The following is a 23,498-nucleotide window of genomic DNA, read 5'->3' on the forward strand; positions in this document are numbered from 1 at the left end:
TCATACACACTCATAACAATACAACACAGACTATCATACACAATCAAAGGTGTATAACACACACAAACACACGAGCAAAGCCATATAGCACACACAGTCATAGCCATAACACATAACACACACTTACAGTCATAGAGTATAAAGCACACAGAACCACACAATCATATAACGCGCATTCACACACAGTCATATACTGTAATTCTGTGGCTGCTTTGAATGCGTGAATGCTTTCTCTGTATGACTGCTGACAGAGAAACTCTGACATTACTGATGCCAGCGTAACACAGGACTCACTCAGACTCGGTATACCTCAGGGAGCCACTCTCCTCTGTAAAATCCTCCACATTCATGGGGCAGCATGGGGCTGAGGGAGACAGGCGCGGGGATCTGGGGGAAACGGGCGCTGGACTCTGAGGGAGACGGGCGCTAGGCTCTGAGGGAGACGGGCGCTGGACTCTGAGGGAGACGGGCGCGGGGATCTGGGGGAAACGGGCGCTGGACTCTGAGGGAGACGGGCGCTAGGCTCTGAGGGAGACGGGCGCTGGACTCTGAGGGAGACGGGCGCAGGGATCTGGGGGAAATGGGCGCTGGACTCTGAGGGAGACGGGCGCTAGGCTCTGAGGGAGACGGGCGCTGGGCTCTGAGGGAGACGGGTGCGGGGATCTGGGGGAAACGGGCGCTGGACTCTGAGGGAGACGGGCGCTAGGCTCTGAGGGAGACGGACGTGGGGATCTGAAGGAGACAGGAGCTTGGCTTTGGACTCTGAGGGCTCTGGGCTCTGAGGGAGATGGGCGCTGGGCGCTGGGCTCTGAGGGAGACGGGCGCTGGGCTCTGAGGGAGACGGGCGCTGGGCTCTGAGGGAGACGGGCGCTGGACTCTGAGGGAGACGGGCGCTGGACTCTGGGCTCTGAGGGAGATGGGCGCTGGGCTCTGGGCTCTGAGGGAGACGGGCGCTGGACTCTGGGCTCTGAGGGAGACGGGCTCTGGGCTCTGAGGGAGACGGGCGCTGGGCTTTGAGGGAGACGGGCTCTGGGCTCTGAGGGAGACGGGCTCTGGGCTCTGAGGGAGACGGGCGCTGGGCTCTGAGGGAGACGGGCGCTGGGCTCTGGGCTCTGAGGGAGACGGGCGCTGGGCTCTGAGGGAGACGGGCTCTGGGCTCTGAGGGAGACGGGCGCTGGGCTCTGGGCTCTGAGGGAGATGGGCGCTGGACTCTGGGCTCTGAGGGAGACGGGCGCTGGGCTCTGAGGGAGACGGGCTCTGGGCTCTGAGGGAGATGGGCGCTGGACTCTGGGCTCTGAGGGAGACGGGCGCTGGGCTCTGGGCTCTGAGGGAGACGGGCGCTGGGCTCTGGGCTCTGAGGGAGATGGGCGCTGGGCTCTGGGCTCTGAGGGAGATGGGCGCTGGGCTCTGAGGGAGAAGGGCGCTGGGCTTTGAGAGAGAAGGGCGCTGGACTCTGGGCTCTGAGGGAGACGGGCGCTGGGCTCTGAGGGAGATGGGCGCTGGACTCTGAGGGAGACGGGCGTTGGACTCTGGGCTCTGAGGGAAATGGGCGCTGGACTCTGGGCTCTGAGGGAGACGGGCGCAGGGCTCTGAGGGAGATGGGCGCTGGACTCTGGGCTCTGAGGGAGACGGGCGCAGGGCTCTGAGGGAGATGGGCACTCTCTCTCCGCACACTCTGAGTCCCGTCTGTGCTGTTTACATAAGTGGGAGCCGTAGATCAGTCTGGGAGTGAGGGCCGTAATATCTGCCTGCAGTGTGTTATAAACCGCCTGTTTCCGCTGAGTCCACCCCCCCCCCCCCCCCCCCCCCCCCCCCCCCGCTCCACTGCTGCCTGGAACTCATTTACTCTAGCCCCCCCCAACCCCCACCCCTCCGTGCAGGGGGTGTTATTCTGCACTGAAACACCAGTACACACACGCACACACACGTACACAGAGACACACACACTCACAGTGTCACACACGCTCACATGCATGTACACACACACAGACACACACACACACACACGTGTATACAGATACAGGCACGTGCTCACAAACGCTCACACATATGAACACGCACACACCTTGAGCCAGTGCTGGTCCTTTACTGTGCTCTACAATTAAGAAAAACACACACACAGAGCATACCAGCCACACAGCCACAGCCTGGCACAGAGCAGACAGCAAGACTGCCAGCACACAGAACCGCCCCGAGTCCAGCCTGAAGCTCTAACAGAACCGCCCCGAGTCCAGCCTGAAGCTCTAACAGAACCGCCCCGAGTCCAGCCTGAAGCTCTAACAGAACCGCCTGGGTCCAGCCTGAACTTCTAACAGAACCACTTGGAGTCCAGCCTGAAGCTCTAACAGGACCGCCTGGGTCCAGCCTGAACTTCTAACAGAGCCGCCCCAAGTCCAGCCTGAAGCTCTAACAGAACCGCCCCAAGTCCAGCCTGAAGCTCTAACAGGACCGCCTGGGTCCAGCCTGAACTTCGAACAGAACCGCCCCAAGTCCAGCCTGAAGCTCTAACAGAACCGCCCCGAGTCCAGCCTGAAGCTCTAACAGGACCGCCCCGAGTCCAGCCTGAAGCTCTAACAGGACTGCCTGGGTCCAGCCTGAACTTCGAACAGAACCGCCCCAAGTCCAGCCTGAAGCTCTAACAGGACCGCCCCGAGTCCAGCCTGAAGCTCTAACAGGACTGCCTGGGTCCAGTCTGAACTTCTAACAGAACTACCTGGGTGCAGTCTTTAAGCCTAAAAGAACTGTCTAAGTTCAGTCTTAATGTCTGACGTAGCCGGACAGCACCGTCTGAGTTCGGTCTTAGAGTCTAATAAAGCAGAAAGGGAAAGACAGAAAGAGAAGGAGAGAAGAGGGGAAAGAAAAAAAGGACAAGAAAGAAGAGACCAAAAAAGAGACAAAGAAGGAGTGAAAAAGGTGAAGGGGGGACAGGGAGACAGAATGACACAGGAGGAGAGAGAGGGAGAAGAAAGGGGGGGGGAGGAAGAAAAATAGACCAAGATGGAGGAGTGGAGAAAGGGAAAGAAATAAAGAAAAAAGGACAGGGGGGAGAAGACTTAACACAATGATTTTGAATGCAACACAATATGGGTGTGTGTGCTGAATAAGTGAATGAATGTGTGAGTGTGCATGTGTATCAGCATGAGTAAGAGCACTGTATGTGTCAGAATAAAAGTCCCGCCGTTGGAGGCTCTCTAGCTTAGCCTGTAAATACAGTATAAAGCAAAACCCCACCTCTGAGGGGACGCTGTTAGTGCAGCGGGTGGGGGAGGGGTCAGAGCATTCAGCACCCCTGTTTTTAAACTGCAGCTCAGTACAAATGGGACACGTCAGTGGAAATGCATTTGCTGCACACCCTGCTGCGGAGTAGGCCTCTCCCCGCCAGCAGGTGGCACTGTTGCACCACCCTGAGCGGAGCTCTCGGGACAGCGAGTGGATGAACTCTCCCGTTACATCACGCCAATGTGGGACATAATTAGAAAATCATGTCGTTTTTAGATTTTTATTTTTAACATCTGAAAAGAAAATGGCCTCTGAGCTGGCGGCCGGCTGCAGTGAATATCCCTGACCTGCAGCATATGCCAGACTGCTGCTCCACCCATGCAGCAGCCCCCCCACCCCCCCACCCCCCCACAGCACATTCTACAACTGTTTACAGGAAGGAGGATGTACTACCTCGAGTCCTGAAGAAAAACCTCCACATCTCCAAGCCTGAGAAAAAAAAACCCCATCTCCAAGCTAAAGCAAACCTCCGTCTCCAGGCTGGACCAAAACCTCCACCTCCAGGCTGAGCACGGAGGCCCAATGCTGCTCTTAACCTCTCCCCGGAGGTTGGGAGATTGCAGAGGAAATGGCCGCATCCGCCGGCGCTGGAGCAGAGCCTGACCCTCGGGAGGTGTCTCTGGCAGGCCCGGCACACGCAGCTGGCCCCTGAATCAGCCCAATCAGCTCCGATCGTTAGGCACGTTCCCTGGAGCTTTGGCTCGGACAGGGCAGTGACGAGCTCTGACGGCAGATTCCTTCTGCATCGCTCACTCTCTTTACGGGAAAACCCGCGCTCGCAAAACGCCAGGAACAAACCCAGGCGGAGAGCAGAAACTATTACAAAATAAAAGCCACAGATGGGGGCAACCATCAGAATACAATGTCCCCCTCAGGCAGAGCCCACACAAACCCCCACTCTGTCGGTGGGGGGGGGGTGTCTTACTCAACATCACGCTGCGAGGCCCAGTACACTGACAGAGCCACCCAAAACCAGCACACTACGCTCTGTAACTGAACAACCTGTTTTTCTGTGCTAAACACATGCTCCGCCTACATGAATTAATGGATTTCATGAAGAATTCTAGGTCAATCTCACACTTAAAAAATGCCCACAATGCATTGCCCTACCTCTCCTACAGCCCTGCTCAAACCCCACAGTCATACTGCGCTGCTCACATCCCACAGTTATAAAGCAGTGCTCATATTCTGCACTCATAAAGCAATTCAGACAACCTGAGGCCTTTTCCTCCCTAATCACTGCCTCTCTGCTTTCCCTCCCAACCACTTCTCCTCACTTGATGTAGATGATGCCACTGACACCCTCTACTCCACCCTAACCTCCTATCTCGACAGCATCTGCCCTCTCTCCTCCAGGCCTGCACGCGCAACACCCTCCAATCCCTAGCTTTCTGAAGTTCTCCACAACCATCGGACAAACCTCAGGGACACCCGAGAGGAAATTGCGCAAATCCAGAGACCCCGCTGATCTGACTAAGTATCAATCTCTACTCTCCTCCTTCTCCTCACACATCTCCACTGCTAAGGCTGCTTACTACCAGGACAAAATCGACAGCACCTCAGATACCCACAATTTGCGACGTTCAACACTCTCCTCTGCCCTCCGCCACCACCCCCACCTCTCTGACTGCTGATGACTTCACCACTTTTTTCACTGGAAAGGTGGAAGCCATCAGCAGTCAGTTCTCCACTCCACACATTCACAGCCAGTCTCCACCCACGTGCAACACACTGCTGTCCACATTCTCTCTTATCTGCAAGAAGGAAACCTGGGGGTAGTGATTGAGGTCCAAAATTTACCGACCACATTGCTATGACTAGCAGATCATGCAGATTTGCGCTGTACAACATCAGGAAAATCAGGCCCTAGCTATCTGAGTATGCTGTGCAGCTCCTTGTTCAGGCACTGGTCATCTCAAGACTGGACTACTGCAATGCTCTCTTGACTGGCCTACCTGCATGCACTACTAAGCCTCTGCAGTTGATACAGAATGTGGCTGCATGTCTAGTTTTCAACCAACCAAAAAGAGCTCACATCACACCTCTCTTGGTCTCAGTCCACTCAGGCCTTGATGCTTGCGAACAGGGTGACGTACAAAACTGCACCTACCTACCTGAACTCACTGCTGCAACCCTATGTTCCCTCCTGACCGCTATACTCTGCTACCGAACCACGCCTGGTGGTCCCGTCACATCTCGGTGTAAAATCACTGTCCAGGACTTTCTTTGCCATTGTCCCACGACGGTGGAATGAACTTCCACACTTTGTCCGTTATACTGAGTCACTCTCTGTCTTCAAGAAACATCTGAAGCCACAACTCTTCTGTTCTCACGCGAGTACCTGAAACACTACCCCCTGAAGGAACTTCTCATGTCTCAAACTGTCTCCTACTAAACTATAAAATAAAATTTAAAAAGTAATCTAACGGTTTAACACGCTCATTAGCTTTTCCTGCTAGTTTGTACCTTGCCTGGCCAAGCTTTGAAACCTGGTCATGCAGTGGTTCTGATATTGTTGACTCCGTATGGTTTTTCACTTGTGTTGTATTGTACCTCCCTTGTAAGTTGTTTTGGATAAAAGCGTCTCCCAAATGAACACATGTAATGTAATGTAAATGTAATAAAGCCCTGCTCATACCCCACACTCATACAGCCCTGCTCATGACCCACCTCACCTGAGAGGGAGGCACAAAGGAAAAGGCCTGCCCTCAGGGCTTTTATTTGACCTTTCCTCTGTGGATTCACACTGCTGGAGAGGCTTTACATGTAAACTGCACGTTAGCACTGCTGCAGAGAGCTTCTCTGAAGAGCTTTTCTTTCACAGAGCAAAATTGCCTTTCATTTAATTTAATACCCGCTGGATAGGATTTCAACCACTTAATATCCTGACGCTGAATATGGTGATGCTGCGTGCATCTCAGAGTTCATCTGAGAAACGAGAGGGCTCTGACATGGGAAATACACAAAGAGTGTGTGTGTGTGTGTGTGTGTGTGTGTGCGTATACTGTGTGTATGTATGAGTGTTAGTGAGTGAGTGAGCGTGTATGTGTTGCGTTAGTGAGAGTGTGTGTGTGTGAGTGTGTGTGTGTGTGTCTCCAGTAAAAACATTCCCAGGAAACAGAATGAGGACTCAGCAGAAAAGTGAGTCTTTGAGCAGAGCAGTCAGGTCTTGTTCACCCAGCACTGCAACTCCAGAACTGACAGGCAGAGCGTATCTCCACACCTCCTCATTTCACTGGCACCAACCAGAACCTCTCTGTCACAAAGGAGAGACCTCCTGTCGGGGCCCCTGACCCAAACGGACCACAGCAGAACATCACTGTACTGAGGGCACAGAGCCAGAACCAGTGACACAGCCACACAGGGGGTCCAGCAAAGAGGCAGATCATTCCAGCAGCAGGTCTTTCACTTTATACCTTCCAACATCAAGCTTTTTCCACAGTAACATCCCCCAAAGCTGCTGTAACTCACATAAACCCAAAGAGAGGTGAAGGCAGCACTGAGCAGTGAGGTCATTAAAGGTATATTCTGTTCTGAAATGCTTTGGTTGTGCACTTTGTTTGTTGTATGAATAAAACTCATTTGAACAAAACAGAGAAACAGAGAGGGTGGGACAAAAGAAAAAACAAATAGAGCAGGAGAGTGAGGGAAAAGGGAGAGAGAGAGACAAAGAAAAAAGGAGAAACAAAGGCAAAGAGAGGGGGGAGGAAAGGAGAGCTCTGAATGCTTTTGAAAAACAGTGGGTAAGTTGTGCTTATAAAGGCCATTTGAATGCTGGAATCACTAAGACAGAAACAGACAGAGAGAGCGGGGGGGGGGGGCAGAGAAAGAGGGGGGGAGAGGGAGAGAGAGAGAGAGAGAGAGAGATCTCCTGATCTAGGACAGTAAGAGTGATCGTCACCCCTACCCTCTCCCTCCCCCTCCAGAGCTGCGCTAAATCGCCCTCACTTCCTGTCCAGACGCCAAACACAGCTCCCCTGTACTGCCCTGGCCTACAGAGAGAGAAAGAGAAACACACACACACACACACACACACCCACGTATACATGCACTTACACACATGCACGCGCATACACACACACAGTCAGTGTTCCATCTGGTTTGTGATTGGTGTTCAGAGCCACACCGGCATCAACCGCGCCAGCCTCAGATCACACCGTAACAAAAGAGTGAGGCCACAGCCTCTACTTCCTGTCTGGATCCAGCTACTGCCTGTTTGGGTTTGGGTGCATAGAGACTCCCAGAGATGGGAAGCACGTGTCCTGGGGGAGGTGTATATGTAGATAAGACCCCTCCCAATGCGCCCACACACACACGTGGTGATAGGGTCAGTACCCAGGCTCCTGGGCTACGAGCTGGAATATCAGGGCTGGAATATCCTGCAGCTGCACCTCGCAGCTTTAACCTCTAATGCCCAAAAATGGGCGCTTCTGATCTGAGATCAGTTATCTGGTGGACGTTAGCTGGTTGACTCTTCATGCCCTAAAATTATTTGGCAACACTGGATCATTCCTGTCATGTTAAAACTGTTAGTCTTTAACCTTTGAACTCAGAGACAATGAGACACAGTGTATGTTAAAAGTACTCAAAAATAAGGAAACATATCTCACTAAATCTTCTCTAATTAAAAAATGACTTCCTGTCTGTAACAGCTGGTGAAACTCTGCGAGCCCTGCAGGGAGGACCCCCAAGTATCCCAGCAGCCTACACTGATGGTAGTGACCTCTGTACATTCTGCTTACTACTTTGCTATTATAATTTATTACAGCTTTATTACTGCATGTAACCAGCAGGGAGACAGAGACAGTGTTCTGATACCCAGACTGGCTCCTCACACACTAAGACTCATGTTTAGCTGTGGATTTGGGGGGGTTGTGGGGGGTTAGGAGCCGTGTTGGGCTGTAGACTTGGGGGATGGTGGTTAGGACTTGCATTAGGCTGTGGGCTGGGGGTTATCTGTGATGGTCTCCGTGGCTTAGCGCTGTGGAGGTGCTGTGGTCGCAGTGTCACACTGTCAGTGCTGGCTCATGTCACCCTGCTAAGTGTAGCTTTGGCTGAGAGAGTTTCTCTGGGCCCTGCCTGGCTGAGGGGAGCACCAGGAACCCCTCTCCTGCTCTCCTCCCCTCCGCTCAGCAGCTCGAGGTCTGTGCTGCTTTCACTCTGCCTTCACTATTTTCGTTCTTCTTTCCCTCCTTTTCACGGCAAACAAACTCCGGCGACTTCCTTCCAGAAGCTTCTCTCCTTCAGCAGCCCAGAGAACGGGGAGCAAAAGGGGGTCATTCAAGTTCAGTGCAGTTCCAAATGTTTAAAAAAGCAATTATGTTCCTGAATGCCTCCCAGGGCAGAGGTGCAGGGGGTGATACCCCCACCCCGGCTTCTACTCCATGTTGCAGCCTCACCCTCCACGTGGCTAGCATCACTACAGCCACACTCTCGGACGGGATTCAAACCCAACACCTTACGGCTACGAGTCCAGGTACAGTGACTCTCTATGCCGGACAGCGGGACTCTGGATCAGCCAATCAGAGCTTAATGAGTTTAAAAGAAATGCACAGAGAAGAAGAGTGCAGAGGGAGAGAAGGAGGGACAGCTAGCAGCTCAGTATGTGGCCACATGCCAGAGGGACGGAGAGCAAGTACCCTGGAACATATAATAATAATTAGTAGTAGTAACAATAGTATTCATTTAAGTTAATGTTGTACATAAGTTGTACGTGTATACATTTTCTTTGTGTGTAGTTAGACTGTTTACATTCTTGCTTTGGAAGCACTGTGGTCTGTCCAGTAAAGCAGAGCTGACTGAAGTGGGAGAGGAAGGGAGAGGTCTACATTCACTGCTATAATGTCTTTCTTCTGTTTTTGTTCATGCTTTGGCAGTACGAGAGGCAACTTGTCATGCCAATAAAGCAGTTTGAATTGAGAGAGAGAGAGGGAGAAGGAGAACGAGGAAGAGGGGGGGAAGAGAGAAGGGGAGAGCGAGATAGAGAGAGGGAGGGAAAGAGAGAGAGGAATACAAGGGGAGAATAGGAGGGGTAGAGAAAGAGGGAGAGAGAGAGAGAGAGAGAGAGAGAGAGAGAGAGAGAGAGAGAAAGGGGGGGAGAGTGGGAGGGGGAGACAAAGAAATAACCACTTCCAGACAGAAGTGGACAGCCTGAGGCTCGATTCTAAGTGCAGCTGTCAGTCACTGTGTTCATGGGCGGGTTACTCTCCTCTCTGTCGGTTTGTTTTTTCCGCCCAAGTGAGACTCTTCCATAAACATCATGAATGAATCATGACATTTTCAAGACTGTGCTCCTCCCCTGATAGCGAAAGCTTTCACTGAGATCCTGAGCTACTCTTTCCACAAACCTGCTTTAAACACAAAGACAGACAAACACATACACAGCTAAATGCAGAGGGCTGAGCGAGCAGGGGCTCGGGGCAGAGGCCCTCTACTTTATGACCTTTCTCTCTCCCTTCTTTTTACCCTGTCAGCTCTCGCTCTGGCCAGTAATGGGGGGGTTCTGGTGCTGTCTGTGCGGCTGTGCTAGCTGTGGATGTCCTGCTGTAGACCACGCCCCTTCAGGAATGCTCATTACAAGCCAGAACATCAGAAGACTTACAACTTCAGCAATGGCATCAACACAAACTCCAATCTGCAGCACACGCAGCTGAGTCTCTGGCTAATGCAGTAGCCCCCGTGTATTGTGGGTAGGGATGCCACTGATGATTCTGGGTAGGAGGCTGCCAGCTCTCAGGTCTGTCTCTGATTGACCTGGTTTGACCCCTCTGTCGCTCGGGCAGGACCAGGCCGGCCAACCCCAGACGACCTGTCACCGTGGAGACCGCTGACCCGCTGAGTCCTTCCATATGAGCCCTGGGGCTGGCTGCCCATCACAGGGGGGTGGAGCCGGGGATGCTGGGATAATTACAGGCCAAAGCGGAGTGGAGTCGTGGGGGGGGGGGGGGTTGAAAGGGAGGCTGTCATCCTCAAATACACAACAGAGAGGTGTTTGTGGAGGCAGCCTGCCCTGTCCTGTCCTGCCCTGTCCACCAGGGGGCATGATAACGCAGGAGGAGTGTGCAGGACCACCCCTGTCTCCCCCTGGGGCAGAGCCTGGACCCCGAAACAGGGCTGCCTGCGTCAGAGGAGTCCCGTAAGGAGAGCTGCGCTTTTAATTGCGAGCATTTCATGCATTTTAATGCAGGGAACAGATGGGCTACTGTACGGCAAATATGCCAAGCATGGCAGCCGCGTGGGGGGGGGGACAGTGGAGCGGCGGGGGGACGTTACCGAGCCAATCAGATCAGAGCTGCACTCAGAGGATGGAGCTCTGAGCAACTCTGAGATCACACCAGACTGAGACTTGATATCACAGAGTATCACTGATAACATATCAGAGTGGAGGAATCAGTACCCTGCAACACACACACACACACACACACACACACACACACACACACACACACACACACACACACACACAGATCCATGTCTCCAAGTGGCTCCACAGGGAATCTCACATGGCTAACACTAAGGAATGTGCCTCTGCTCCCCACCAAAGAGTCAAAATGGCCTGAGTTCACCAATCAGAAGGCCCAGAATCAGCCAGTAGGAAGAGCCCCCAGACTGAACAGATAATGGTGTGTGAGCACATAGCACTGTCTGTCCCTCTGACTCTACCGGCCTGCTACTCCTGCAGACCCTTTGATCCCTACCTCACACACACATACACACACCCTGGCCATGGTCCTGAGAGTTCCCAGCACCTAACCTTTGACCCCTAGCTCAGCAGGGAGTGACAAATGACCTGTTAACTAATCTCTCCTGGATTGAGCCCCCTCCACACCCCCTGCCCCCCCTTCCCTGACCCGGACAGGTCACTGTCACTGACCCCATACCTTTAACGCTGACCAGCAACCGTCATGGGAAGAGTCACACAGAGACCGCTTAGCCCCTCTCTTGTTCTCCCCACAAAGGGGCTCTCTGTGTCACTGCGGCCTTCCCTGCTACCCCTGACTGCCCTCATCCTGACACTGCACCCCCTCCCCACACACAGCAAGGTAACCTGACCCACACAGAACTGCACACAGAACTACAACCAGGCAACCTGACCCAGACAGAACCACAGTATCATAACCTGACCCACACAGAACCACAAACAGGTAACCTGACCCACACAGACCCACCACACAGATCCACAACCGGGCAACCCGATCCACATGGAACCACCATGCAGAACCACACACGTAAGCCAACCCACACAGAACCACAGTCAGGTAAGCTGACCCACACAAAACCATCACACAGTGCCACACACAGTTAAGCCAACCCACACAGAACCACACACAGGTAAGATGTCCATAGTAGGACTGCTGTGAGCTGAGCTGACCCTACCTGGACTGTAACTCTAAGAATGGACTGTATGTCCATCTGGGAGGGAGTGTGAGAGGAGCAGGCGGTGCTGTACTCAGGTAGCCCTCCTCATGCTCAGGCGAGGGGTGAGCTCCGTTACTGCCGCACGACTACAGTGAAACGAGAACAGCGCGGGCAGTTTCTGCAGCGCGCGTGCGGGGCGAGGGGGTTCCCTAAACCTTCCGCCCACAGGAGCACGTTTACACAGCTGCACCCCTCTCCCCGCATGGGAAACGCCGGAGGTGTGGGCGTTTCGCTGGAGCCTTGAGGTTTCCTCACCACACCTGGCAAAGTTACTGATTCAAAACAGCAAAGCATACTCCGCCCGTTTCCCCCTAAAGAGCCCGGACACCACAGCATAACGCTGCACAAACGCTCTGGTACCGTTCTGAAAACCTCCGTGTGGAGATGCACAGCCTCTCAAAGCGAGTGACTAACGGCAGCGGCCGATAGAAAGGAGTAGAGTAGAAGAGCAGGATGAATGAGTCAGGCCCAAACGCTCAGACCAGGGGAGGCAGCGCTCCAAATATTTGAGTTTGTACGGCGGAGTAATGAAAATAAGAGGGATTTGGCTTTGACCTCTGACGCTCTAATGCATTCCCCAAGCGAAAAAAAACGTGAAACATGGCTCTTCTTCTGACACATGCTATAGTAAGCCACTAATTTAAAAAAAAAGGTTTATAGTGCCTTTTCTAAACACAGCAGGAGGGGTCTCTCTGGCCTTCCTGCTCAGAATAAACTCTCCGTCTGCACTTCCGACTGTAATCTTACAGCTGTAAACACCGGAGGAAAGAACATGCAAACACAGCACAGCTGAGCGGTCACTGCGACTGTGCCTCTCTACCTGATACAGAGCGGTCACTGTGACTGTACCTCTCTACCTGATACAGAGCGGTCACTGCGACTGTACCTCTCTACCTGATACAGAGCGGTCACTGCGACTGTGCCTCTCTACCTGATACAGAGCGGGCACTGTGACTGTGCCTCTCTACCTGATACAGAGCGGTCACTGCGACTGTGCCTCTCTACCTGATACAGAGCGGTCACTGTGACTGTGCCTCTACCTGATACAGAGCGGTCACTGTGACTGTGCCTCTACCTGATACAGAGCGGTCACTGTGACTGTGCCTCTCTACCTGATACAGAGCGGTCACTGTGACCGTGCCTCTACCTGATAGAGCGGTCACTGTGATTGTGCCTCTCCACCTGATACAGAGCGGTCACTGTGACCGTGCCTCTCTACCTGATACAGAGCGGTCACTGTGACTGTGCCTCTCTACCTGATACAGAGCGGTCACTGTGACCGTGCCTCTCTACCTGATACAGAGCGGTCACTGTGACTGTGCCTCTACCTGATACAGAGCGGTCACTGTGACTGTGCCTCTCTACCTGATACAGAGCGGTCACTGTGACCGTGCCTCTACCTGATACAGAGCGGTCACTGTGACTGTACCTCTCTACCTGATACAGAGCGGTCACTGTGACTGTGCCTCTACCTGATACAGAGCGGTCACTGTGACTGTACCTCTCTACCTCATACAGAGCGGTCACTGTGACTGTGCCTCTCTACCTGATACAGAGCGGTCACTGTGACTGTGCCTCTACCTGATACAGAGCGGTCACTGTGACTGTGCCTCTCTACCTGATACAGAGCGGTCACTGCGACTGTGCCTCTCTACCTGATACAGAGCGGTCACTGTGACCGTGCCTCTCTACCTGATAGAGAGCGGTCACTGTGACCGTGCCTCTACCTGATCCAGAGCGGTCACTGTGACCGTGCCTCTACCTGATACAGAGCGGGCACCGTGACAGTGCCTTCAGGAGACCCCCTAGCGGTCACCATCATCCCCCCCAATTCAAGCTTCTCACACAGAAAGGGTTTTGTCTCCAGATGGACGTGTCAGCTGTCTGACAGGAAAAAGGGGCGTGGCTGAAAGTAGGACACAACCCAGCTGCCGACAGAGGGTGTGGCGGGGACTGCCCCAGGGGATGGCACCCCCACGTTGCTGAGGCGATTGTCAGAACAGCTTTCACCTTGTGGGGGGTAAGCAATTAACAGGATAATTAGCTGCCGGGTGACTGTGAGGGAGGGGGATTAGCGTCAGGGTGATTCGTCACACTGACCGTGACATCTGTGGCCGGACGAAGAGACACAGAGAGACGATAGAGTTGCGTTCCTCACACACAGGCGTGGGGTGAGCCATGGCTGGTCCCGAGCCCAGCACCGAACAACATTTATATCAGTGAGTCAGCCTCACTGTTGGACCAATCCACAGCCAAGCAGAGACACCATGCCTCCTCCACACAAAGAACCTGGCCCTGCTGGAGAAATATTTCCAGACCTGGGCCCTGACAGCAAAGATGACCAAAACTGACCAAAAAGATGACCAAAAATGAACAAAATTATCACTTTTCAAAAATAAGGAAAAGAGAACCTGCACACAGGGCTTTTATGTCATAAACATCAATATCAGAAGTGAAGTATCAATTGAAATTTAGAGAGGAATACCAGAATCTGTGAAAGACCCTCCAATAATGAGGGCTATGAGAGTGGCATGTGGAAAGATTTTGTAGAATGGTGCAAAAGCCCCACTGAAATCCTGTATGCAGAGAATCACACAAGTACAGTGGAAAATCCCAGACAATGCAAGCATGGCTGGATTAGGCAAATATCCACTATTTACCAAAACTTGAAAGAGGGAAACGACATTTTCGGAAACTTTTCAAAAACAACGACGCCCACTCCTGTCATCAGAAGGCCCTGCGATGCCAGGAGCTGAGCCCAGAGAGGGTCCCCTGAGGCCCCTACAGCAGCCGGGGCTCTAAGTACAAACACTCTCCATCAGTGACCCGAGTCACCTCCGCACTGCCAGCACAGGAAAATCTCAGCGGCTAGCGGCCCTAAGCAGTCCAGCACTGCGGCTGACCGTGTAACCACAGTGACTGTGAAAAGGCAAGGAAAAACACTGACAAGGTACAGAGTCAGTGAAGAGAGACCAGCCTGAGAGATTGGCTGACAGGCAGAGACTCAGCACAGCACGGTCAGACAGACCAGCTGACACAGGCAGACACAGGCAGAAACCAGTCAGAGATACCGGGTGACACAGACACAGACCAGGGCACAGCATGGTCAGACAGACCAACTGACACAGGCAGAGACCCAGCACAGTCTGGGAGACTGAGACACAGCTGCATTTAATTACAGAATACAAACACAGTAAAGGAAATTTATCTCAATCAAGTTATTGGTTTCTTGCAATATGAGACATTCATAAATTATTCACCTTGTACTGCCAGCACAGAAAGGAACTGCCCATCATGTCGGGAAGGAGAGTTGGTGACGCATAAACCACAGACTCTGGGGATTTATTAATGTTTCTAAAAGTTTTTAGTCATTAGTCTCATGAAAATGATTCACTTGTTTGTTTTCCTGTTATCTCTTTTCGCTGGCTTGTGTGCTGTATATTTCTTTAACCAGTTGAATAACACTGAATGTTGAGGGAAGGGGGTGGGGTAGGAGGGGGATTTGGGCGGGGTTTGCTGTGGGGCAGGGTTCGGAGTAAGTGTGTGAGTGCTCCGCTGGGATCATGCTCTCGTTCTGCACAGCTTCCAGGGAAAGCCGAGCTGAAAGAACTTGTTTGCTGGGTCTGACCCAACCCTCTCATTCAGGGTGCTGCCCTCAGAGGCCCCTGACACCCCACACCTGGGTCAGAACGGGACACAGCGCTGCCATGGCAACAGAAGCACCAGCACTGTTCCCTCGACACACTCAGTAGAGGTGAGGAGTGTGTTGGGTTAAGTGGGGGGCTGTGTTTGGTAGAGGTGAAGGGTGTGTTGGGTTCAGTGGGGGCTGTGTTTGGTAGAGGTGAGAGGTGTGTGTTTGGTAGAGGTGAAGGGTGTGTTGGGTTCAGTGGGGGCTGTGTTTGGTAGAGGTGAGAGGTGTGTGTTTGGTAGAGGTGAGGGGTGTGTTGGGTTCAGTGGGGGCTGTGTTTGGTAGAGGTGAGGGGTGTGTTGGTTCAGTGGGGGCTGTGTTTGGTAGAGGTGAGAGGTGTGTGTTTGGTAGAGGTGAGGGGTGTGTGTTTGGTAGAGGTGAGGGGTGTGCTGGGTTCAGTGTGTGCGGTGCTGTGTTTGGTAGAAGTGAGGGGTGTGTGCAGTACTGTGTTTGGTAGAGTTGCAACCTCCCTGCTGGGCCCGCAGGGCTGTGCTGGTACACGGTCCGGGACAGTGGCCACCGCTGAGGCATTTTGGAGCCAAGAGCAGAAACCCTCCTTTAATCCTGCTGTTTCAGATTTAATCACCTTTATTCAGATTTGATCCCATTTCTGTACATTCTTACAGGGAGAACAGAAACAACAACCCACAGAATCAAAACAAACACAAAAACAAAAAGGGACAGATCCCCCTGAATTTTCAGCATTCATAAATCTTACAGCAAAAGAAGTGAATACAGAGAATTACAGGTCATGCTAAAGGTTTGTAAAGCCTGATCTCTGAATGATTTGTTTATGTGTAATATATGAAACACATGGCAAACAAAGGGAGTGCCTCTACTCTAGGAGTCACAGTATCACAGAGTCCTTACCTTTAGGAATCAAATAAGCACGGAGTAAGTGCTTCCGGAGTCAGCAGCACAGACTCTGTGCCTTAGGAGTCTCAGTAATGCAGTGTGTGCCTTTAGGAGTGTGAAAAGCCTTCACCACCTCCCCCTAAAGACTAAATGTTGTTTGTTAATCATTTCTTAGTTGTGTTCACCTGTCCTGATTTGTAAGGGAACTAGCCTATTGGCTAAGGAGCCACACCTTACTAATTGAAGCCTGATTGTTTCTTTCAACCTTTTAATCTTTTGGTCTTTTTGGCTTATTTATAGGAGAAGTGTCAGCCATCTTCTCTACAAGTGGTGTCAGAAATGGGATTTAAACTCCATGCATATAGGAGTGACCCACTATGAGCAAGAAAAAAGAACAAACGGGACCAAGATGAGAAACCAAAGACAAGGGGGTAGCAGCCACAAGGACCAGGAAGAAGGACCTGAAAGGGACGGTGTCTTTGCTGCCCTGGAGGCCCTGGACGAGGGAGCAGCTCAGGGAACCTGTGGTAACTGGCGAGGCCAGGAGGGAGAGCTGGTGGCAGGTGCAGCAGAAGAACAGCTCAGGGGACCAGAGAGGAGATGCCCAGTGACCGGTGAGAGGTCACCCTATAGCCCTTAGCGGGAGAACAGCTGGGGAGTCCCAGGAGGCTGAACAGAACCTCTGTTTTGCCCGGATGTACAAAAGGGGGGGACTGGCTGTCTGCAGAGCTGGAGGGAAGAATCCTGCTGTCTGGTGGTCCTGTGTTGGTGGGGACTCTAGCTCTACCGCTGCCTGTATGTGTGGACAGTTATGGGACATTGTAGTGTAGCCACAGTTCTGGCTGTCTCATTTTGTGAACTAAATGTTAATTGTTAATCATTTGTTAGTTGTGTTCACCTGTCCTGATCTGGCCTGTTGGGTAAGGAGCCACACCTTACTCATTGAAGCCTGATTAAATAAAGGTCTGTGGCTGCAGAGCAGGGTAAGGCTCATTTTGTGCCTGCTTTTGGTTGGTGTAGGCTGGTTTCTTTGTCTTTGTGCTTTGGTTTCAAACATAAATTATTGCTTCTTTTAACCTTTTGTTCTTTTTGGCTCATTTACGGGAAAAGTGTCAGCCAGCTTCTCTACAAGGAGTCATAGTAACACAGAGTCTGGGCTTTTAAGTTAGGAGTCACAGCAAGACAGACTCTGTTCTGCACTCTCATTTTGTGCAGCCTGGCCTCACCACGCGGCCGTTTCCGAAGCGATGGCATCAGCAATGACAGGGCAGGTAAACCCCGCCCTGGCTGCAGGCCTGCGTTCTGATTAGATTTGGCTGGTCGAGCATGGCTCTACTCTGCACAATGCACGTTCTTACTAAATTCCTGCGTAGTGCGAGGGCCCGCCGATAGCTTTACAGCTGCAGGAACAGCGTTAGCAAATGAAAGTAAAGAGCCTGGAAACAGCGCTGGAAAAGGGCCCAAACGTGCCAGTAAAAACCGCCCTTCACGACTTCTACTTTTTTATTTGTTTTTAGCATGTGCATGCTGTTCTCAACCTCTAATCTCACTGTAATTAGTCAGGAACTGCTGTCGCAAGGTGTGCTGTGTGTGTGTGTGTGTGTGTGTGTGTGTGTGTGTGTGTGTGTGTGCGCTAATGTGTAGAGTGTGTATAGCGTCTTCTCTTGGTCAGGTTCTTTTTGAGTTGCTCCAGCAGCTCAAAAAGCCTGGGGTGGCCTCGCCTTCCGGCCCTGTACATAAGAGGTGGTGCTTTCTGCTGGGTTATAAAACTGCAGACTGGAGACATTGTCCAGATGTTTACACAATAGCGTGTTCATCACATGCAGAGGCCAGACTGCTTACAAACCACCACAACTGCTGTTTGTCCTTTCCTGACGAATCTTCCCTGAGACAATACTTCACCAATGCTTCACCAACATTTCACTAACGTGACTTCAGCATGGGCATATGGACAGTAATACCCCTATGAGGGATCAGCTACAGGAAGAGGCAGCGCTGAAACGAGCTGACAGACACAGAGCTTCTGTAACAGTGCCTGAGCCACATCTCACAGCTTGAATAGCCAGGTGATCTGTGAGGCCGGGTTTTATAAACTGCGAGTCATAAATGTGCATAAATTGGTTCTAATTCATCCTAACTCCTACTGAGCAGCAGAGGCCGAGTGTTATTGCGCAGGCGTGGAGTATGAAACTTTCTGAGCCACAGGTCTGAGGTGCTACCTTTACTGTTGCCATGGGAACATGCCGAGATATTCAGTGTTATCTGAGGATTTAAACTCTCTGACTTGCAGGGAAAAGGAAAGTGTGTGTGCTGCACCTCTGAATGCTGCCAGTCCTGCAGGACCTATCCCAGTGCCCGAGACTGCAGCCACAGCTCCGCTCTTTCAGCAAAAGGCTTTCAGATTCATTTGTTGCAGAGCATTTTTACACTCAGCTGTCACCGAGCACAGGGCGCAGGGGACACAGCACAGAGCAGAGAGCAAAGATCACAAGGCAAAGAGCACAGGGCAGAGAGCACAGGGCATTAAGCACAGAGGCCTGTACCCTTTCTGACGGGACCCATCTCTGAGAGAGCTTCAGAAAGTGATGGACACAAACAGCCACCAATCCACAGGACCGGTCACGGGAGTGGGCGGGACTTACCTGCAGCAGCAGCCTCTCGAATGCCAGGCAGGCGTCCCAGGTGGCCAGGTGAGGGTGGCGGAGTGTCTGGGCAGTGGCCAGAGACAGCTGCAGAACCCCACTGTGACTCTCCAGCGCCTCCCAGCTGCTCTTGAAGAGCTGAGCATAGGAGGAGAGCTGCTCTGCAGTCACCCGACCTGCAGGGGATTGGCAATCAATCAGCCAATTAATTCGTCACTGACTCAGATCAATTAGCCCATCAATCAATTGCTGGCTCCAATGCTTGGTCAAGGAATGCTGCTGATACTTCTGTTTAGTAAAAATGGTGTAAATCAGACACACAAACGAATCAGGGACACAAATGAATCAGACCAATAAATGAAACAGACACACAAACGTATCAGGCACACAAAGGGAGACCTTACACTGAAGAAACAGAGGGAAGCCAGACACATGGTAAAACATGTATGCAGACACACTCCCAAATAACACTCACACTCAGACACATACACTCATGCATACATATACATGTACTCACACACACATTCACAATTTCTTTCTCACATATACACTCATAACCACTCATATACACACACACACACACCCATTCTCGCTAACATACACACATATAACACTCATACACACAAATGCACATACATTCACCCTCTCGCACATACACACTCTCACACATCCACTTTCTCCATCTCTCTCTGCACACATACACACACTCAGGCTCTCTACCATATACATATGTACACAAACACACAGCCTTGTGGGAAACATTAGAGCATGCAAAAATAGGGCAAATATACAACACCTCCAGAAAAATAACCACCTTTATCAAGCCCATCACTCACTGTAAACACAGTCTGAACCTCTCCTTCTGACCACGGTGATGACCATGACCAATATAGCCAAGCATAATATTATGTGTGGAGCCAGGAGGGGGCTGTGGGGTGGGGGGGTGGGGGGTATGGACAGCTCAGCATTAGGCTAAGAAGTTACCCACTGTGAAACAGATACCCCACATGCAGGAGGATTCACACAATGGCTAGGTGACCCTTGGGGGGGGGGGGGGGGGGGCTCAGTACCTCACCGAGATGACCAAGGGGGGCGAGAGGGGTGCACATTAATACTCAATAAAAACCCTCTCCTTATGTTGATGTTCTGAAGCAGGAACAGATGTGGGAGTATTTCCTGTTTGACTCCCTGTCCAATGTTTTCTTTAGCTAAAGCATAAAAAGAGCTCTGGGAGGAGAGGGCAGCAAGGAGAGAAAGAAAAACCAGCCCAGAAACGTCGCCATGGTGACTGATGGGCGTTCTCCAGGACAACCTCTTAGGCACCTATCGAGAAAAGCTATGTGGCGCACAACGTAGAGCACTGGGTTTGTGAGAAGAAGGCTGCAGGTTCCAACCCAGGACATGGCTGTACCCCTGGGTCAACTTCTGCAGTAGATGCTCAGCTGTGCAAAAGAGTCACGAACACAGTCAGAGAGCTGTGTGTTAGAGCTGTGTGTGAGAGCTGCGTGTGAGAGCCGCGTGTTAGAGCCGTGTGTGAGAGCTGCGTGTGAGAGCTGTGTGTGAGAGCTGCGTGTGAGAGCTGTGTGTTAGGGCTGCGTGTGAGAGCTGCGTGTTAGAGCTGCGTGTGAGAGCTGCGTGTGAGAGCCGCGTGTTAGAGCCGTGTGTGAGAGCTGCGTGTGAGAGCTGTGTGTTAGAGCTGCGTGTGAGAGCTGCGTGTGAGAGCTGTGTGTTAGAGCTGCGTGTGAGAGCTGCGTGTGAGAGCTGCGTGTTAGAGCTGCGTGTGAGAGCTGCGTGTTAGAGCCGCGTGTTAGAGCCGTGTGTTAGAGCCGCGTGTGAGAGCCGTGTGTGAGAGCCGCGTGTGAGAGCCGTGTGTGAGAGCCGTGTGTGAGAGCTGCGTGTGAGAGCTGCGTGTGAGAGCTGCGTGTGAGAGCCGTGTGTGAGAGCCGTGTGTGAGAGCCGTGTGTTAGAGCTGCGTGTGAGAGCTGCGTGTGAGAGCTGCGTGTGAGAGCCGTGTGTGAGAGCCGTGTGTGAGAGCCGCGTGTGAGAGCTGTGTGTGAGAGCTGTGTGTGAGAGCTGCGTGTGAGAGCTGCGTGTGAGAGCTGCGTGTGAGAGCTGTGCGTGTGAGAGCTGTGTGTGAGAGCTGTGAGAGCTGTGTGTGAGAGCTGCGTGTGAGAGCTGTGTGTGAGAGCTGTGTGTGAGAGCTGCGTGTGAGAGCTGTGTGTGAGAGCTGCGTGTGAGAGCTGTGTGTGAGAGCTGTGTGTGAGAGCTGTGTGTGAGAGCTGCGTGTGAGAGCTGTGTGTGAGAGCTGTGTGTGAGAGCTGCGTGTGAGAGCTGCGTGTGAGAGCTGTGTGTGAGAGCTGCGTGTGAGAGCTGTGTGTGAGAGCTGCGTGTGAGAGCTGTGTGTGAGAGCTGCGTGTGAGAGCTGTGTGTGAGAGCTGTGAGAGCTGTGTGTGAGAGCTGTGTGTGAGAGCTGTGTGTGAGAGCTGTGTGTGAGAGCTGTGAGAGCTGTGTGAGAGCTGTGTGTGAGAGCTGCGTGTGAGAGCTGTGTGTGAGAGCTGTGAGAGCTGTGTGTGAGAGCTGCGTGTGAGAGCTGTGTGTGAGAGCTGTGTGTGAGAGCTGTGAGAGCTGTGTGTGAGAGCTGCGTGTGAGAGCTGTGTGTGAGAGCTGTGTGTGTGAGAGCTGTGTGTGTGAGAGCTGTGTGTGTGAGAGCTGCGTGTGAGAGCCGTGTGTGTTAGAGCTGTGCATTAGAGCTGTGCGTTAGAGCTGTGTGTATGGGCTGTGTGTGAGAGCTGTGTGTCAGAGCTGTGAGAGGAGTTAACTGTGTTCGAGCTGTGTTTGAACACTGTGTTGGAGGTGCTCAGTGTGGTAACGGGTTCTTCACAGTTAAAGCCTTCCTGTGGCACTATTTACAGTGGTAAACCAGGGCTCTACTCCAAGCCACGCTGAAATATGTTTAAAAAAATGGAAGTGGGTCCAGAAGCCTCCAGACACTGAAAAGGCCTATTGTGAAAAGGCTCCCCATTAAAAGTGTGGCCCTGCTGGCCACGGATCACCGGATTTAATGTGCCATAGCTGAACCCCAGGGGCTCTCCGCCAGGGCAGACACGGAGCAGAGGGAACTCATGCCCCTGACAGAGAGCAGAGCAGGCAAGGGACATGTTAGTGCTGTTTCTGCCTGCAGGGCCCCCCACAGACGGTGGCAGGCACTGTACCTCGGACAGAGAGAGACAGAGAAAGAGAGAATGAGAGAGACATGGGAACGTGAGAGAGAAAGAGGGAGAGAAGGGAGGAGGCAGAGCTATGTAAATGCTTTTGGCAACATTAGTGTACCTTTGTCATGCCAATAAAACTGGAACTGAACTGAAGTGGGAGAGAAGGGGAAAGAGAGGGGGAGAGGCAGGGAGAGAGGGAGGGAGGGAGAGAGGGAGAGAGAGGGAAAGGGAGGGAGAGGGAGAGAGGGAAAGGGAGGGAGGGGGGAGAAGCAGAAACAAAGGAAAGGGGACAAGGACAAAGAAGCAACAAGCAAAACAACAAAAGGCAGACAATGGAGAACAGAATCAGAATCAGAACAGTACACAGGACTAGGCTGGGTTTTAAGAAAACAACTCAGTTTTGCCTTTTTTCAACTGTGTTCTGAAGGTTTCTGGACCAGGCTACGACACAAGCAGGTTCATGCATAAGAAATGAATAACTAACTCTCACAAACGCGTGCGGCGATCCAAGATTCGCCGTGCTGGAGTCAGGCTAATAAGCAGGAGCGAGAGATGCTGACAGCTCGGTGGCCCTCTCGAGGCTGTGGGAGAAACGCTGGAATAGCTGAGTCTCATGGCTGGGCGCCTCCCTGCTCTCACAGGTAGAGACCTCAGGACTTACCACTGTCCTCACTGACTGATATAGGACAGCGACCTTACACAATACTTATATATGAAGAAATCCTGCACAGTGAGCTCAGAGAAAGTGTGTGTGTGTGTGTGTGTGTTTGTGTGTGTATGTGTTTGCAACTGATTCCTAAGGTTCGACTCCAACGTGTAAAACCCTAATGAAGACTCCCTGCCCTACGGTCATACACAGAACACAACACAGGCTCTAACGCTCACACTGCACCTGATTTGATTAGCTGTGGCAGGTCATGTGACCCTGGAGCCCAGGAAGAGGTGTATTGAGTGCCAGGGCGAGGTTGGCTGGCAGACAGACCTGGTGCCCCACCAGCAAGGATAAATAGCCAGGGTGTGGGTAGAGTGGTCACAGCCCGCCCGCAGGGACACAAGAGCCCCAAAAAACACCTCACTACGACTACGCCATCTCCATCCCCTCTCCCTGTCTCTCTTACTCTCTCTCTTCATTTCTCTCTCCCTCCCTCTCTTCCTCTCTCTCACATTGAAAGTGAAATCCTGCTTAACCAGCATGACCTCCCAATAAACAGTGCTGCCCACGTTTCCAACGTGAAAGATCTCTTACAATAATAACAGCAACAAAGTGCAAACTAATGGAAATATTAGTGCAATTACAAAAATAAGTCAAAATCAAGTAAAATGAAATAAAACAATAAACAACAGAAAGACACACATACAAGAGAAAAATGAATGGACAACTCTCTCCTTCCTTCCTTCTCTCTC

General features: G+C 52.1%; 1 protein-coding gene across 1 annotated transcript in view; it reads right to left on the reverse strand.

The window, feature by feature from the left end:
- The window catches only part of scfd2 (sec1 family domain containing 2), a 97,852-nt gene that overhangs the window by 58,547 nt on the left and 15,807 nt on the right, over positions 1-23,498 (reverse strand). Inside the window, exon 4 of the mRNA XM_036554364.1 lies at positions 18,883-19,058. Coding sequence (XP_036410257.1) covers positions 18,883-19,058 — 176 coding nt within the window. The remainder of the gene's footprint in view (positions 1-18,882; positions 19,059-23,498) is intronic.

Source organism: Megalops cyprinoides, chromosome 2, assembly GCF_013368585.1.
Source record: "Megalops cyprinoides isolate fMegCyp1 chromosome 2, fMegCyp1.pri, whole genome shotgun sequence".
Classification (NCBI taxonomy): Eukaryota; Metazoa; Chordata; class Actinopteri; order Elopiformes; family Megalopidae; genus Megalops; species Megalops cyprinoides.